The following is an 18,309-nucleotide window of genomic DNA, read 5'->3' on the forward strand; positions in this document are numbered from 1 at the left end:
TCACGCATTAGTGGACCAGGGTCCGGTTCCGGACCCACGTGCCATCCAATCTGGACCCAACCTGATTTTAAACATTTATATATTACTGCATGTTGTCCAACAGTGTCTAACTTCACTTGCACCACATTTCGTGTTAATATGGTATGGCTCTGCAGAGCATCTGGCCCTGGGCTGCACGTCAGGTAATGAGCTGCTTCAGTCAGGGCTGCTGCTGCTATCCTAACCGCAAAACATTTTCTGAAACATTTTCTGAACCTGCCAATTACAGTGTTCCCTTGCAAATGCCAGTCAAGGCCCATGGTGTCAGGCAGTGGGCACAGGGCCTACTAGAGGATGACAGGCCTTGAGGCCACCTTCATGAAGTCTATTTCTGATGGTTTGGTCATAGACCATTAACACCATTGGCCCACTGGAGGTCACTTTGTAGGGCTCTGGCAGCACTCATCCTGTTCCTCTTGTGCAAAGGAGCATTCTGCTGATGGCTTAAGGACCTCCAATGCCCTGTCCAGTTCTCCTTGAGTAACTTCATGTCTCCTGGAATCTCTCCCATGCTCTTGGCATGTATCGATGTGCCACCCTGGTGGAGCTGGACAGCCTGTGCAACATCTGTAGGGTCCAGATATTGCCTCATGCTACCAATATTGAAATTCACCTAAATCAAATGCAAAACTACTGACAGCATTAACAAAAAAAAAACAAAAAAAAGTGAGGAAAAAAGGTCTGTGGCCTCCACCTGCAAAATCATACCTGTTTTTAGAGTTATCTAATTATTGCCTCTTTAGTGCACCTGTTGTTAATTACATTACCATCAAAGCAGATTACTGTAGCAGATGATTAACAACCCCCTCCTCTTTTTAACTGACCTGATCAATATTCCAGAAGTTTCACAGACTTGATGTTATACTCTCATTAAAAAAAACATCTCATGCCCATTTGCACGAAAATCCTGCATTAACTCCTAACTACTTCTTGACTATATTTTTTTATATTAATTCCCAAACTTCTGTTCAAATACAATAAAAGTTTAAACTAGTACATTTTATTTTCATTTTACTCGGGAGTGTTAACAGCACAAAGATGTGCATCACAATATAAAATGATACTGAAAAAGTATTTTAAGATATTTTACATGTACTTATCATATTAATTTTTCATGTGCTTTGATCATTTAAAACGCAACAAAATGGAAATTTTAAAGCTCATTAGGTTGCAGTGATGGGACCTGATAAATAGATATGACAACAGCAGTGACATGTATTATTGAAATGATTGCTCTTGAAATAAAACTATACTCCTGATCATCATGCTAAAAGTGGTTTATCGTGTAGACTGAGTAGAGATTTAACTGGCCCAATCATTTTGTTGAAAAAAACAAAACAAAAAGCACTTAAATGAACTTAAATTAAATTACTTAAATATTACTCGAAATGAATATTTATTTTACTGCTGTCCAATATTTTGCATAGGTTTTTTTCCATCATGTTGTAACTACTCTGTATTTATAATACATATGATGAAGTGCAGTTGACTTTTACTTTTGTCAGTGAGGTAAGTAGCTCCTACAGTCTCTTACTGTGAAAGAAACTCAGACTGAAAGAATATTGCCTTTTTCGCCTTACTTCATCTCCCAAGTCTGAAAATAGTTATGGTTTTACTGGAAAAGTCATTAAAGATTGTCAGATGACTTTTAAGGGAAAGTGTGTCCATTCCACCAATAGTAGAAGTGAACATTCAAGGACTCATATGTTCTGTGAGACAAGTGACTAAAAAGAACATCCAGGTACAAACTTGCCTAGTGTTATTGGATGCAGAACACTATTGTTTCTTCAGGTCTCGGTGTCTTGGTAATTTATTCTTTTGGCCACTTGTCTCTGTTTACATACAAAACGTCCCAAATCAATCGTTTAGGTTAGTAGTTTTAAATTAGCATAAAGTACTATGAAGGTATTTTACAAAATAATAAATTTTCCTCAAACAAGGGGTGGCCAAGTCCAGTAGTGGAGAGCTACTATCCTGCAACTTTCAGATGCACCCCTTCTTCAACACGCCTGAGTCAAATGAATGGTTTATTAGCAGGTCTCTGCAGAGTTGAAAGACAAGAAATGTAACCATTTTACTTAGGGTTGTTGGAGCTGGGATGCATCTAAAGTTGCAGGACAGTTGCCATTGAGGGTAGTAAATGAGCACATCGATGTCCACTAAAATTGGCAGGCCTGGCATGGAGCGTACTACTTAGAGAAGTAATCAAAATGCCTATGGTAACTCTGAAGGAGCTGTAGAGGTCCACACCTCATGTGTGAGAATCTGTTGACAGGAAAACTATTAATCATGCACTTAACAAATCTGGGCTCTATGCTCTGATTTGCAGTTTGCCACAAGCTGTGTAGGGGACACCACGGATCTTTTGGTCCTACGAGACCAAAATCAAACTTTTTGGCCTACGTGAAAAATGCTATGTTTGATGTAAAACATACACTGTGCATTACCCTGAACACACAATCATCATCGCAACAACACTGGACATACAACCAGAGCTACGACAGCATGTTCATTTGTTACAGTGGACCTATGACATGTATAACCTAAATCCAATTGAGAAAACTACCTGAAAATTCATATTAACAAACATTCTTCATTAACTTTGACAGAGCTTGAACAATTTTGCAAAAAAACAAATTGTCAAAAATCGCAGTCTCTAGATAGTCTGCTGAAAAATCTGGTAGACGCATACTCAAAAGATTTAAAGCTGTAATTGCAGAAAAATATAGTTCTACAGATTATCAACCTTGGATACCTGAACACATATGCATGTTACACTGTTCAGATTTTTTTTCTAAATCTATTGAAGACCTGTTATCATTTTCCTGCCATTTCACAATTATGCAATACTCTGTGCTGGAGAATAATGTAAGATCCCAATAAATTACATTAAAGTTTATGGTTTTAACATGATAAAAAGTTAAAATGTTAAAATGTATGAATACTTTTCAAAGGGCCTCAACATAATGGGAGGCACATGGATATAGTCATTCAAAAATTCTTCTGTGTGTTTGAAGGCCTAAAAGGCCGGGATACATTTGGCATATTGTGTTCTGGGAATTGGAATGAATTTCAAAGGCAGTCTTAAAATTATTATTTTTAACATATGTGGACATTTAAGTGTATGAGAAAGAGAGAGAAACAGACAGAACCGGAGGTGCAAAATGACAAGATGCCTGGATGGGTCCCCAGCTTCCTTGGAATCCTGGAACCCCTTACTGGCTATGTAACCTGCTGAGAATGTAGTGCTGGAAGGACACATTGTATAAAAAGAACGGCTTGTAAACATAATCTACAAAAAAAATCTGGTCTGTATTCATGGTTAGAGGTATTTTCCACTTGTGTTACACCAAACACAAAAGGATGTTTTAAAGGTTTTTCTGACCATAGAAAACAGAGGGAACAAGAATATGTTCCCTGAAATAAGAGCGCAAATTAGATAAACCATAGAGTTCAGGAACAAAAAATAACACATAAAAACTGCCTATACTTTCCACACTTACTCAAATGAGCCATATGCAATACATGAAAATCGTTGTCTTTGTTGTAAAAAAAAGTATTCACAATTCCAACTTTTTACAGCTTTCAATACTCAGGACAGTGCTGCTTCATTCCCTAGTTATGCTACTTCAGTGCAAAAGATTGGGGTGAATACAGTAAAAAGCAACAATGTCAACTACACAGCTTATTTGACAAAAATGTAGGGCAGGAAAGTTTATTGTAAGAATCTGGGCTAGAGCTTTTCTTTGTAACCAAACAGTCTGTCCCAGAAACCCACATCCATACCACCATACTTTAGTAACCTTATGATCTGGTGTGATAGACTGACAGGAAGAAATGGACTGATTTATAATTTTGATCACACAGCCATTGAAATTATTGCCTTTGCTTTCAGTCTCCCGGGAGCCACCGTGTACATGTAGATTGCTGTCAGACAGTGACAACTTTGCCGACCTCCGATCACGCAGTCATTATTTCTTTAAGATGAGAACAATAAATGAGAGCCTGGATCTCACATTAGAGGGTGAATTTTTCAGATGAGATGAAAGTCACTGTTTAATGTATGTAATGTCAGGAAAATATGTCTGCTCTGTGACCAAAATGCTTGAAAAACTGTTTTTTTTGTTATGTTAGCTCAGGACAGAGTAAGGTTTTAAAATCCTGTGCCATGCTTTTAAAACCAAGAGTGTAATCATGGCCTGGTTGTATTTACTGTCCAATTTTAGTTTTTTGAGACTTAAAAAATTCATACCAGGTATTTATGTAAAATTCAACATTGAAATAGATAGGTCTGTTAGAGAGAAAAATATAAAATAAAAAAGCTTCAATAACCTGGTTGCAGCTGCAAGAGTGCACACTAGTAAGGTTATACTGAAGCACATTTTGATTTAACCTGAACATCCAGTCTTGATTTCACATCTGCCATCAATTATAGTGAATATGATGGACCTGATATGAAGTTCAGCTGTCCTAGTAGGAATGTGCTGACATTTGCTCAAAGGACACAGTATAGCTAAAGCCATAGTTTGCAGAGAGGTCAGAAATAACTGAACTAATCTCAATGTACAAAGGTAAAAGTAAAGGAATACAAAACAATGTTACAGCATTATTATACCATGGTACATTACTGGAGAAAATAAGGGACCACAGTCACAAAAAACGGACAGTTTTTCAAAACTGCTTAAACGCATGTCTTGTTACATGATCCCCCTGGTGTTTTTGTCAAAGTAGATGAACTTGAAAACAGCTCCAAATAAGTCAGTCTTGAGCCAAAGCCTTTAGGTGTTTGCTAGAAAGTAGCAGGTAAGCGTGAATTTAATTTTCAAACAAAAGAAAATTGAAGTTTTGGAATGGCATAACCAAAATTAAATCTGACAGAAAGTCTGTGAGGCCACCAGAGGAGGGCAGTGAGGACAAAATATGTCCTCACAATCTGAGGGATTTGGAAAACATTTTAGAGTATGCAAATATTACCAAGCCAAGATGTGGCATGCTGATAGACTCCAATCAAAAAATAAAATAAAAATAAATCTAAAACAAAAACATCATGGTCTGAGGTTTCAAAGTCTCAACACCTGGGATTTAACCAAGATTGCATTCACTTTTGAGAAACAATGAGCTATCACGGTCATGGCAAAAAGAATGCACACCCTCCCTTCATTTTAGGGCTTTACTTATTATTAACTTATTAAGATATAATAAATATAATCTGGTCTTTTCAAGGTTAATTAATTACTTAAATCTAACCCCGAGTATACAAAAACACAAAGCAGATTCCACATTGCCATTATTAAGCAAAGATGTAGCCAAAATGGAAAAGCTGTGTGAGAAAAAATCTAAGTACATCTTCCCTGCTGACAGAATATAAAAGAGAACGTTACATACACATGCTACTAATCAATATCTCTGATCATCAGCTCACTACAAAAGCTGACATTTTGGTTGATTGTTGGTCTGGAGCATAGTAAGTGTGTACAATGGCAAAACAGAAAGACATCAGCGGTGACTTCAGAAAAGCAATTATTACTGGCCATCAATCTGAGAAGGGTAATAAGGCCATTCCCAGACAATTTGAAGTCTGTCAGTGTAGAGATTATTCACAAGTGGAAAACATTTATGACACCTACCAGTCTTAGGACTGAACGTCTCTGCAAATTCACCACCAATCAGAGAGTGTAATGCTCAGGGAAAACAAATTGCAGAACTCTATCTCTGACTCTATACACCCCAGTTGGCATGTTGAATATTACATGTTATGAAAGTAAAATTTGAAAAATAATGAAAGTATTTTTCCTTCCAAACTAGCTAAATATACATAGCTTTTTGGAAGGGTTGCCATAGGAAGGTGTTTGTTCTTTTGAAAGAATGTGACAGCATGATTAAGGTGGGCAAACTTACATCTCAGTGAATCACAAGAAATCATGAAAAATGTCCTTTGGATAGATAGTAGAGCTATTTTGCCATAATGTGCCGCACCTTTGACAAAAGCCAAACAAGTGAGCACAAACACTTTACACTAGCTATCAAGCAAGGTGGTGGAGGGTGATCATTTGGAACTTGCCTTGCAGGCACAGTACCTTGGCCATGAAGTCAATGAATTCTCTGTATACCAAGGTTATTTTTGGGTCAATGTTACACTATCTATCCACCAGCAGAGGCTTGGCTAAAACAGGGTCATAAAAACACACAATGATTGTAAGCAGACCAGCAAATCTATAAAATATTTTTTCAAGGAGAAAGAATAAGATGGCTATAATGTTTGACTCAAAGTCATAAACTTTGTTGAAATGTTGGGGTGGGACCATAAGAAAGTACAAAAACAAAAACCTGCAAAATGTAAAACTATAATTGTAAAACACCTTGTTAAATATGGTTTATTAGGGGCACCCTTTGGCCATAATTTAACACAATCTGCATGAGGGAGAAGAAAAGGAGTGAAATAAAAACATTTGAATAAGTTTACAAATATTTCAAATGCTACAAGATGACATAACTGATATGCTAACTGGCAAATTATGTTGTGACCTGTATAGAAGTAGTTTATGTTGTGATTTAGAATTTAGTTTTGAATGTGTAGGTGATGTACTATAAACATGAGTTAATTGAATTATAACTTGCTGGAACTGAACTTAGAAAGTAGTTCTTAATAAGAGTGAACTTGGGCAATGCAACCTGCAGTGCACAGCAAAAAAATTGCTTGAACAACTAAAGGAAACAAAAAAAAATCTAAATGTACCCTTCAATGTAGATATAATTCATTATCCACCACATTGAAGTTTTGAAATAGAATTATTCAGAGAAATCAAACAACTTTATCTTTTGCAATACATCTTCTAAGTAAAAATAAAAATATCATATTAACAAAAATCTTATAAGCTGCATGGTGAACAGTTCTGTATTACTGCATACATGTAGCTGACTATATCAAGTATGTTATGGACCAGATGAGGTTTAAGGACTTACTGATGACAACTGTGCCATTCCCAGGTATGACGAGGCCTGTTGGGCATGAAGTCAGCCGTGCCTTTATTCTTCACCCTCTGTGGAAATCGTAGCAGTACCCTTACATCATAGTCAGTGGTCTCAGGGCCATAGGCAGAGCTATAGGATAGACACAAGTGTGGAGGGAAATAAATCTGATAAGGGAACATGTCTAACTCCCTACCTGAAGAAAGTCTGCATTTCTGTTTCTCATAAGTAAATTAGTGGACGTAAAACAGTCAGTGCAGAGAGTAGTATCACTACTGAATTATTTATTCGACAGATTACATCTATCTCTTCAAACACACTGTTTTAATATGAGGGGAGAAAACAGAACATTATAAATATTCTGTTGTACAAATCACTGTTTTTTTGTGAGGAAAAGGAGGGATAACCTTGAGTTCACAACCACTGAAGATGTTACCAATTCATCTTCGGACTGTTGTTGTCATTAGAGTGTATGGCAAATTAACGACAGCCCATCTGCGGGTGATTGCAGCAAACGTAGAGACCATATAAAGAACTTTGAGGGATGAGTTTGCTTCTGATAGGAAGAGGGCAAACTGAACAACCAGGGTCAAGACACTTCTATCATTTCAGCAGTGTCCTTAGTGCAGAGGCTGTCAAAAGACCCAGGCCTGGGGCCCCGAGGGGATGCTTTCCACCAATACAGAGACATACAACTAGGGGTAGCCTTCATCCCTAAAAGTAAGGACTTAGTTTATTAATGTTGTGCTCTTTGTTGTTTACTGTTAGTTGTTTTGTTTTGTTTAGCTGAATGGATTTGAATATTATTTACAATTATTTGGTTCACTCATGTCTTTTTGGGTCATGAATTTTAATCAGCTTTTAAGACTTGCAATTCTCTCTGAAAGGTGAATGCCTAATCAAAGTCTATGGTTTCCAAAGTGGAGGCCAGGAGTGCACTGTAAGTCATAACACCCAAGTAGGGGTTTTGGAGACATTTTCCAGAAATTATGTTAAATTAAATTCAAAAATTATCTATGGCTTATACATTTAGGATCACTTGCAAATATGTTTGTTTTAAAAAGACAAGTGTGTCTGAAAACTGTCTGTGTTGCAAAGATGAACATGTTTGTACTTATAAGAGAGCAAGAAGGGAGAATTGCATTTCTTTAGATTAGTCTTGAAACCTAAGTGGCTGCAAATGACTTTACCCTTCACCAATTGGCAACCCTATTTTGCACAAAGGCACAGTTATTTGGTCCTTTTCAACTTCTATTTCAAACTTGTGAACAAGCACCGTTTTACCTAAACTTTTGGGTATCACTTTGTTTTCCTTTGTTGGTGTGTTTCATTGATTGAAGAAGATAAATGGTCATAAAAAGCTCAAACCTCACATAAAATTCAGTTCTTTAAAGTTTCTTTAAAAAGTCAGTTTTTCCTGTTTCTTAACCCAGTGTGAGTTGTAAATAAAATTTGACTTGAATTATTATTTAATTGTTGTCTAAGTGACCTATTACTGATTTAGGTTTTTTTTTTTTGTCTCATAACCACATTTACTTAGAAGACAACTACAAATAGATTATTGAAAATTTCTTTAGATTGTTGGTTGTCTTTGGAGATATAAAACAATAGATGCATGGTAAGTATGAAATGGTTAGAGATGGAAGCACTGATGCAATACTGCCAAAAAAGACATATCTGACAATGTGTTTAAGAAAAAGACACCGCAGTTCCTTAACTAGTAGCTGCACTAAGACAGACCTATGAAACACCAGTGTCGGCATCAAACTGAACAACTTCAGAATATAACTTTATGGCAGCAATACTAAGAAAAGCCATATCTCAGACTGGCTAAAAACAGAAAAAACTGAGACGGGCAAATGAGTGCAGATAATAGCATTGGAAGAATAAAAAAACAACTGTTGTGGACAGAAGGGTCAATGTTTAAAGTGCTAGGATCCAACAGACTAAAAATGTCATCTTAATGTCTTCAGTCAAGCATGGTGGTGGCAGCAATGGGAGATTTGTACACAGCAAAAGGGAGCTTGAGCAAGTTTTTTTTTTTTTTTCTTTTGATTGAAGCAACAGTTTTGATTGAAGCAAAATTAATCAAACTGATCAGGTTACTTGTGTAGTCTGTCATATGAATCTCATCTGGAGTTTGTTTTACCTTGACAGGCATTTTTCCTCTGCAGCACAGCGGAGGGAGTACATGTGGGCTCTTTGGATATATGTCGACGCTTGGACATAGTTCGGATCAGGAACCAGGTCGGGCAAACCTGAAAAAATGAAAAAACTGCTCATCTGACATCATTACACATTCAACACTATGACAGATTATGATCATATCTGCTCAAGGTATTGTATAAGGCAAAAAAGAGTTAGATAGGCTTAAAATAGTGGAAGTTATTTAACCTGTCAAATTTACTTGTGCTATTATCATTCCAGCTATATTCGAAGTGATCCAAATGTCAGCACTGTCAGGTCCTTGTTAGCATGTTGGTCATAATCTTTTATGATCTGTGAAATATGTTGGTGCTGACTGAGGATGTGAAGGGCAAAAACTGAGCAACAGGACCCAATGTTCAAGTCTGGATCAGATCAGGTAGATTCAGACACTAAATATTCAGCTATTCAGGATTTTATCATCACCTTCTTATAAGACACCTTTTTGGTTAAAGCAACTAAATAAGGGTTGCCTATTGAGAGAGAGGCTGTGAGTGCTTTTTATCAGCTCTGTGGTTGCAAAATCAGTCAAACAAAAAACAGGGAAGCAATAAACTCATTCTCAGTTTGCATTTGGCTTACATCGTGTAGCTTCTTATTAGGTGGGATAATTGCCTTAATGCTGCCTTGATAAAAAATGCAACCGTTTCACTGTATTTACAAAAACATATAAAGCATTATTCAATTGCTTTTATTCAAAATAAAAAAAGCAGCACTTATTCCTACTGCTGTTAAAATGATATACACAGTCCTGCCTGGGCCTGCGTGGTGCTTGTGGTCCTGGCCAGTCTGGCGTACCCCCGAGGCTTGGACTGCTGGCATTTGGTCGTGGCTGCAGGGGTTGGGGGGTGCCATGCTTTGGGGGCACAGCATGGTGCTGGTAAATGTATGCTACATAAAGCTGATAAAAAAATCTGAACACACCAACACTTTCTCTGACATGTCAGTAAAATGGCTTTAAACCATAGGAGCAGAATGGAAGAAAATTCTTAAAGTTTTGACAGGATAACTTTTTTAAAAGCTTGGTATATATTAATATTGTTAACCTATACATGCCTAAGTGATAGAGTAGTAGGCTTTAAAAACCAGGCCATGTCAGAGAAAAGGTTGGGAGGCCTTTAGCATTTCCTAAAAAGGTTATGCCAGCAAGATCTCTGACAAGGCTTATCAAACTTCTGTCTTTAACTTACAAAGGCCAGACATGGTTTAATGTGAACTTGTTTAAACCATCAGAAAAAATTAGCTCAGCATTTGTTTAATCTGCTTAACAGAAACAAGCTGAAACACCAGAAAGCATTTGCCTGGCATTTCACACCCAGGTGAGTCTTCCTCCCTTAGCTGCAACTTTAAATGCAGCCTTTTCCACTGCAGGCTCTGTGTAAACTGCCAATCTGACATGTCTATCTGAGGCTGACATATAGGGCAGGAGGAAGCTTCCTGGAGCAGACCATGTAAACACTGTACACCAGTGTGAAAGACTGAGGTTTCCAAGCATCACTCGCAATCCAATTTTTTGTCTCCTCTCCAGAACGCTTGGTTCTCTGTCCTCTGATCTTTTGAAATGTGAAAGTGGGTCTCTTTCAGACATATAAAGTGCATTGAGAAGCCAAAGCTGATTAGCCCTATGGAAAAAAGGGTCTTGCCAGGGTTTTTGGCTAGGATTTCTGTCTTATATGAGCTAAAAAAGAACAGGGATTCTCATTTTTTGCATCCTCGATTTTGGCTACCTCTTCTTAGCTGGTAGCAAATAAAAAATAATATATATTTGACTCAACATTTATACTATGCCATTTCCGTTTTTTTCTCCTTCCAACTTTGGGTAAGGGATACATAGGGTAGTTTCAGTTTTGAGTTTGTGATTTGGGAATTTCTCAATTCTTCATTAGTTATTAGTGATGTGCAAGGGGATAATTTGATTTTGAGTGAAAATTCAATGTTCAAATCCATTAACTGACGATATTGCTCTAACCAGCACATGACAAACATATTATATGGAGAACTTTGAGAATTTTTAGTCAAGCCACAGAAAAACCTTAATGGACATTTTTTGAACATGAGTACATTTTCTAATGAGCAGCCTGCCCCTTAATTTAAAATATTTATTAAAAAATAATAACATACCTTTGTACTTTAAAGCTCCTCCTCCTCCTTTTACTGTGTAATATTCTGTTAAGATGTTTTCAAAACTTTTCCCAGTTACCACCATACTGACATTTTAATTGCAGTACAATCGGACTTGGTCTTTTTCAGTTTGTTATAAAAAACAAGACAAACTATGAAGATAAATAATTAAGTAAAAATGTTCACATCTGTTCTCATGATTGGTTGAAGAGTGTAATTTAATCACGTGTTCCATTTTTACTCAGAAATAAAAATCCCCCATATTCAATTCATAAAATTAATAAAGAGTTGAAATCAGAATTCAAAGTGGGAAGGTTAGATGTGTCTTACAAACCCCAACCTCAAAATCTAATATGGATGCCTTGCATTTAGAAACTTACCCAAAGCGGCAGTAAAAAAAAAAAAAAAAAAAAAAAAAAAAAAAGATTTTTTGCACTTTTGGCAATTTTAATCTGTAAATCATTTATACAAAACTCTATAAAACCTCCCTTAGTGAACATGTAGCTACAGTGTTCAAAAGTACATATTATTGGCATGTATTTCTAATAGTAGTTAGCCTTTTCACTAAACTAAACAATTAGAAAATCCCATTCGTTTTCAAACTCAGAATTCATCAACAGGCAGTTTGGGTTTGATGTCATTTCTAAATCCAGCTTTTGACTTCAGAGGTAAATCAAACTCTGTAGCATATGATTATCCACCAGTGCGCTCCTGGCTCACTGTTGTATGCTACAGTTTCTCCTTTGAGTTACTGAAATGTTACTGAAATAAAACCAAATGTTATTCTTCATACAACTGAAAGGAGCCAAGTAGTACCAGTGGTACTTTTATGACAGTTTTAGAATAAATATAATTGTTGTTTGGTATATAGGGGTATCCAAACAGAGATTGTGTGATTTACAGAAATTACGGTTATGCGCTTTTAGCTTTTCCTGAGCTAAAAGCACATCTTTCGAAAGTTTTTGTTTATTTTTAAAGAATGCAGCCTGCTGTGTTTCTTGTTCATAGCTAAGAAGTAAAAAAAAAAAGGCTGATTTCTTAATAAAATAACATTTTAAGCTGTAAAGATGTGGTGGTTGGGTAAAATTACAAACATTAACAACTTTATGTCCGAGTACTTATCTGTTCCGTTTTCTATTTTATCACTTTGCTCTGTGATCCAATTTTGGTAATGGAAAAATTATTAAGCTGCCTCTCTAAACTAAAAAACAATGTTAAAAAATATTACAGACCCTTGAAATACCCCAAATTACATGCAATTATTATTTAGCATCACAACTCTATCTAGGTGGATGATATTATTTTTTACTTTATCTAATGAAAAAACGAATAGTGGTAAAACCCTAGTAAATACTGTTTACCTCTTGATGTCATTTTTTTATTAAAAGTGTAAAAGTATAGATTACAATAGTTATAATAGCACTGTAAAATATTTGATGTCCTGCTGTGAAGCAGCGCAATAAAGGTCTCTGCTTTTCAACAGCTCTTAACGGCAGAATCTGTATTGCAGTGATTACTGAGAGCACAAAGGTATTTATGCACATCATGGCTTTTTGTGCTGTATGCTAGAAATGGCTCATAGCTATAAAGTGTCTAATGAACCATGGTTGGAAAGCACACAGCACACTAGAGAGGCTGCTGTGCAGGAAAACAGATTACAGTAAGAAACAAAAATGATAAACCTGCATTAAAGAGCTTGAGAATCTCTGTGGAGGTTCCAGTCTCTCCACTCAGTGGATACACAGCCTCCGGCACTCAGAGCTCAAACACCCGTGTTGTTGTTTTTTTTCTAATCTCAAATTTTTTCTCATTTATTAATCTTTACCAATCTCACGAGAAACTTTTTTTATTCCATTAATCAAAAAAGAATCTGACTGGTTGCTTACAAATTTACAGAAACTGTCTGCTTTGTCAAATAAACATGTTAGGATAGCATACTACATGCTTTCACGCTGCATATTTTTCTCTTCCAAGTATGCTAACTAAATATTTATTTGATTTCCTGTAGCTGAAGCAATGGACCCCATGTGTTACAGGGACTTTCCAGTCTCTCCCTCCTTTCAGGGATTAGGGTAGAACTGTTTCTTCCTCCCTTGTTCCCCTTTCTCATGCCCAGAAGTTAGCCACCAACACCCTCTGACACCAGCCCCTGATGAGGTCACAACATCCATTACCAAAATCGAAATGCCTCATGAACCAGTCAACCAGTAACTCCAAACACCCCCTCCAGAAACAGAGTGGTTTTTGTGTCTGTTCGCTACATGTTCACAGGCTTTGCACAACACCTGGTTTCAATAACTTTAATGGCAAGAGAAGATAAGCTTTGTTTTATTTGCAATTGAAAAAAAGAGGCTTTACTTTTAACCAGTTGTTTCATTTTGATTACATCAGATTTCTGACAAAAAATAAAAATAAATGTATCAGAAAAACACAACTGTGCGCTGGCAGGGGTAAAGGTGTGTGTGGTGGGCATTTTACTCCCCTGCGGATTTTGCATGTTTTAAATTTATATGCACAGCAACCACTGAGATCAGATGAGAAATGTTTAATCTTTTTTCCTTCGAGACATAAAAAGACATCATGAACCCTGTTTCTTTAAAAAATATGAAACAAAATGCTTTTGGATTTGATTAAAACATACATGAATAATCAACTGTTACCTACTATCAATACTAGCCCAACGGTGCTTACAAGATCACTTCATGAGAGAAACATTGCTTTAGTTTGTCATGAACTAAATCAAACAATACCATACCTCTTTGGGTTCCTCGATACACATTGCCAACATTGGAACCAGGGTTCTCAGGGGCAGAGTTTGGTGAGGTTCTACTTTGAGGAAAAGGCTGCGAGAAGGGAGGCCGGGGTCTTCCATAGGGAGGAAACTGCTCATATTGTGGGCTTCTGACTGCTGGTTGCCCAGCAGCTCCTTGTCTATCCACCACAACAGGAAGGGCTTGGTTGACATTAGGGACAGGGTTGGCAGGGGGAGATTCTTCGTTGAAGAGGCTGTGGGTATATCTGTGATCCAGACCTTCTACAAATGATGGTTGGGCAGCACTTGAAGGTCCCACTGGATTGGGCCCATAGCCATACGACTGGTAATAATAGTAACCATTTTCAGGAAATTCAGATGGTGAACCTGAGAAGACTGGGCCAAGACCTCCTCCATATCCACCTGCAGTATACCCTTGTCCAGTGCCGTATGTTCCTCCACTGTATCCGGCACCTGAGACAGGCTGGAAAGGTGGCTCATAGTTTCTGACTGTACCCTCTGGAAAACTTCCATCAAAAGGTTGGAAGGGGTGCTGCTGGGGAAATGGGTATTGTGGGTAGGATGGTATATTATATGAAGATGAGGAAAAGGATGAAGTCGATGGACGGCGATGGCTGCTTGATGAACCATGAAACTGGCTAGTTCCTGTGCTGCCTGTAGTTTGTCTCCAGTTATCAGGCACTTGTCCAAAGCCAAAAGGATGCCGGGCCTGCCCACGAACAGTTTCAGAAGATCCCCTTGGTGGAGCCTGTCTACGGAGATTGCCTCCCTGACGTCTGCGTGAAGGTTGAGGATCTGACAAAATGACCCTGGGAACTCTTTCTTGGGTTCCAGCCCCAGCAGGGACATACTCAGCTCCACTGTTCAGCAGGCTAAATACCTGCCCATTGTTTTCCCACTGTATCACCTGTCTCCAAGGGGTAGCAGAACTGTCTTGCTCTTGAACCTGACTCTGGCTTTGCCCCTGAGTTTGTAAAGCAACCTGAGCCTCCCGTGAGCCCATTAGAAAAAACATTACACATACCACAGCAACAGACATCATACTGGCTCACGCAATCCAGAGGTTCACCCCAAAAGAAAAAAAAAACATGTAAAATGGAATGATAAAAAAAACAAATCTAGTCAGCCACCAGCTTAAACTCAAACCACTTGCGGTTCTGTCAATAAAACATGGGTATCCTCTTCCCGTGGGCACAGCTTTGGTGTGCGTGTTGAGACAGATGCTGGGTTGCGAAGTAAGCCTGTGGTTGAGTGCATCTGTTGCTCTTTGCCTGCCAGCAAGAGAGGATCTTGAATTTGTATTCAGAGGCAATAACCCCCAGGGAGTAGAAGTTGGCTTTCGAAAACCCACTGTTAGTGTAATCGTCTGCTGGTGCAATGAGAATATGTCCTGACTTCTTGCCGGTCTACTAGCTCTTCTGTCAGTAGAGTAAGCATCGCTCTCCGCCTTCTTGAAAGAAGTGCCTGTTCACAGCACAACAGCAAGCTTCTATTTGCCTGATTGCTTACAATGGGCTGTGAAAAAACTTTTTTTTCTTTTAAAGGAGAGGTCCCACATGGCCCTAGTGCTAGTGAGGTTTCCTGGCCTGCAACAGCCAAGCTTCCATGAGGTTTCCAAAGTCAACATTACCAACTGCAAAGGCATTCAAATATATTGTAAAACACATCTGACTTTCAATGACTTTTCTCTGGTTGCGTACTTTCCTAAAGTTATCCTAATTTTTCAACAGGCGTTTTTATGTTTTGACTATAGATTTTAGGCATTTGGAAATAGAGCAATGTTTTGACTATGTTAATCTGTCCATTTATAACCAAGAATGTCTTGTCAGAAAGAACAATGAACACAATCCTCACAGTATGTTTAAACCTTTTCCTATAAATTGTATGTAAACCTTTAGTCAGTTTATATGCTGCGTAGAAGTGAGCTACAAGCTGCTAAGAGTATGAAAAAACCCAATTACTCAAACACAGTTCTCTCATTATGTAAATAATTTGTTGGAAAATGTGATTTGGATACTCCACCCAAAGAAATATCAAACCAAGGTAAATTAACAAAGCTTACAAAACTTCCCTTTAACTAAAAACTAACACACGCATAAAGGCACATATGCCCCTGTGCCCCCACCCCCTCTACACACAAATACAGACATTTCTCATTTCCCTTGCTCCTCAATAATATAGGGCTGAAGTACCTGTTTTAATTTTTGCATACATCCAAAGCATTTATATATGTGCAATTGTTAGTGCTAGACAGAAACAAAATTCCTGTTGTTATCAGAGTCAGCAGTCGGTTATTGTGTTTTTCTTGGCATGGCTTGTCAGGGCAGGAGCCACTGTGTGCCACAGAGCAAGGAAAAAGCAACATTCTTTCAGGGCTACACTAGTGAACAAGCATGTACTCTATTTGAGTAAATTAGCATTTTGTCTTGATGGTACAGCATATAACAGAAACTTTCTCATTACAAAGAGACTGCTTTACAAAGAGAAGCTTTATCATCAAAATGTTGGCATGCATCAGGAATCCATCAGTCCAGCCACTAGCAAGGGAAGAGCTGGAACTTTATCTACTGATCTATCAGCTGGATTTTACTAAACAAAAATAGCAGATCTAGAACTATTAAAGTAGAAGACAGAAATAAAACAATGCAGATAAAACTGAATCTAATCTTGTTGTTTATGTAAATGCTAGCACTCGCCCTCAAAACAACTTCTTATAACTTCGGGGCTCAATTTATTTTTTTTATGCAGTTGGTTTTGTGTATTCATTTAGTTTTACTTATTTTGTGCTAAACCACATTATCCTTGAATGCAATGGTTTGATTATTGTCAAAGGATTTATTGTTATAACATTTGCTTATTCTCAATTTTTAACCTTTTGGCACTATCAATTTTCTTTGCTTTCTTTTTGCCTTCAATTTTATTTATTAAATTTTTTTTTAACATTTCCTCTCCGGCAGAGTAGCACTCAGAATTGTTGTCTGAGTGCCAAGAAGAAGCCCAACAAATTTACTATCACCAGTGAAGCATTAAGGCTAACACAATAATGCTCTGTTTGAGATATATGGACCAGCCTGGTGGCCAGTCTTCATTGATTGCACATTGCACCAGTAAGAGCAGAGTGTGAAGGTTCAATTAGCAGGGTAAGAGCACAGTTTTGCTCAAAATATTGAAATGCACACAACATTATGGGTGACATACCAGAGTTTAAAAGAGGACAAATTGTTGGTGCACGTCTTGCTGGTGCATCTGTGACCAAGACAGCAAGTCTTTGTGATGTATCAAGAGCCACGGTATCCAGGGTAATGTCAGCATACCACCAAGAAGGACGAACCACATCCAACAGGATTAACTGTGGACACAAGAGGAAGCTGTCTGAAAGGGATGTTCGGGTGCTAACCCGGATTATATCCAAAAAACATAAAACCACGGCTGCCCAAATCACGGCAGAATTAAATGTGCACCTCAACTCTCCTGTTTCCACCAGAACTGTCCGTTGGGAGCTCCACAGGGTCAATATACACGGCCGGGCTGCTATAGCCAAACCTTTGGTCACTCATGCCAATGCCAAACGTCAGTTTCAATGGTGCAAGGAGCACAAATCTTGGGCTGTGGACAATGTAAAACATGTATTATTCTCTGATGAGTCCACCTCTACTGTTTTCCCCACATCTGGTAGAGTTACGGTGTGGAGAAGCCCCAAAGAAGTGAACCACCCAGACTGTTGCATGCCCAGAGTGAAGCATGGGGGTGGATCAGTGATGGTTTGGGCTGCCATATCATGGCATTCCCGTGGCCCAATACTTGTGCTAGATGGGCGCGTCACTGCCAAGGACTACCAAACCATTCTTGAGAACCATGTGCATCCAGTGGTTCAAACATTGTATCCTGAAGGCGGTGCCGTGCATCAGGATGACAATGCACCAATACACACAGCAAGACTGGTGAAAGATTGGTTTGATGAACATGAAAGTGAAGTTGAACATCTCCCATGGCCTGCACTGTCACCAGATTTAAATATTATTGAGCCACTTTGGGGTGTTTTGGAGAAGCAAGTCAGGAAACGTTTTCCTCCACCAGTATCACGTAGTGACCTGGCCACTATCATGCAAGAAGAATGGCTTAAAATCCCTCTGACCACTGTGCAGGACTTGTATATGTCATTCCTAAGATGAATTGACGCTGTATTGGCCGCAAAAAGAGGC

At 38.1% G+C, this 18,309-nt stretch overlaps 1 protein-coding gene and 1 long non-coding RNA gene across 2 annotated transcripts in view; one reads left to right on the top strand and one right to left on the bottom strand.

Moving 5' to 3' along the window:
• Positions 1–15,598, bottom strand: part of loxl1 (lysyl oxidase-like 1) — a 31,051-nt gene extending 15,453 nt beyond the window's left edge. The window contains exons 1-3 of the mRNA XM_047362987.1: positions 14,090–15,598; positions 9,158–9,266; positions 7,003–7,140 (exon numbers count right to left, since the gene is read on the bottom strand). Of these exons, the coding sequence (XP_047218943.1) occupies positions 7,003–7,140; positions 9,158–9,266; positions 14,090–15,149 (1,307 nt within the window). The 5' untranslated portion in view covers positions 15,150–15,598. The remainder of the gene's footprint in view (positions 1–7,002; positions 7,141–9,157; positions 9,267–14,089) is intronic.
• LOC124866934 lies at positions 9,223–10,835 on the top strand. The gene is made up of 3 exons (XR_007037955.1): positions 9,223–9,345; positions 9,436–9,592; positions 10,485–10,835. It is a non-coding gene; the product is annotated as an uncharacterized LOC124866934 (long non-coding RNA).
• Positions 15,599–18,309: the final 2,711 nt, after the last annotated feature.

The sequence above is a fragment of the Girardinichthys multiradiatus genome, chromosome 4 (assembly GCF_021462225.1).
Source record: "Girardinichthys multiradiatus isolate DD_20200921_A chromosome 4, DD_fGirMul_XY1, whole genome shotgun sequence".
NCBI classification, from domain to species: domain Eukaryota; kingdom Metazoa; phylum Chordata; class Actinopteri; order Cyprinodontiformes; family Goodeidae; genus Girardinichthys; species Girardinichthys multiradiatus.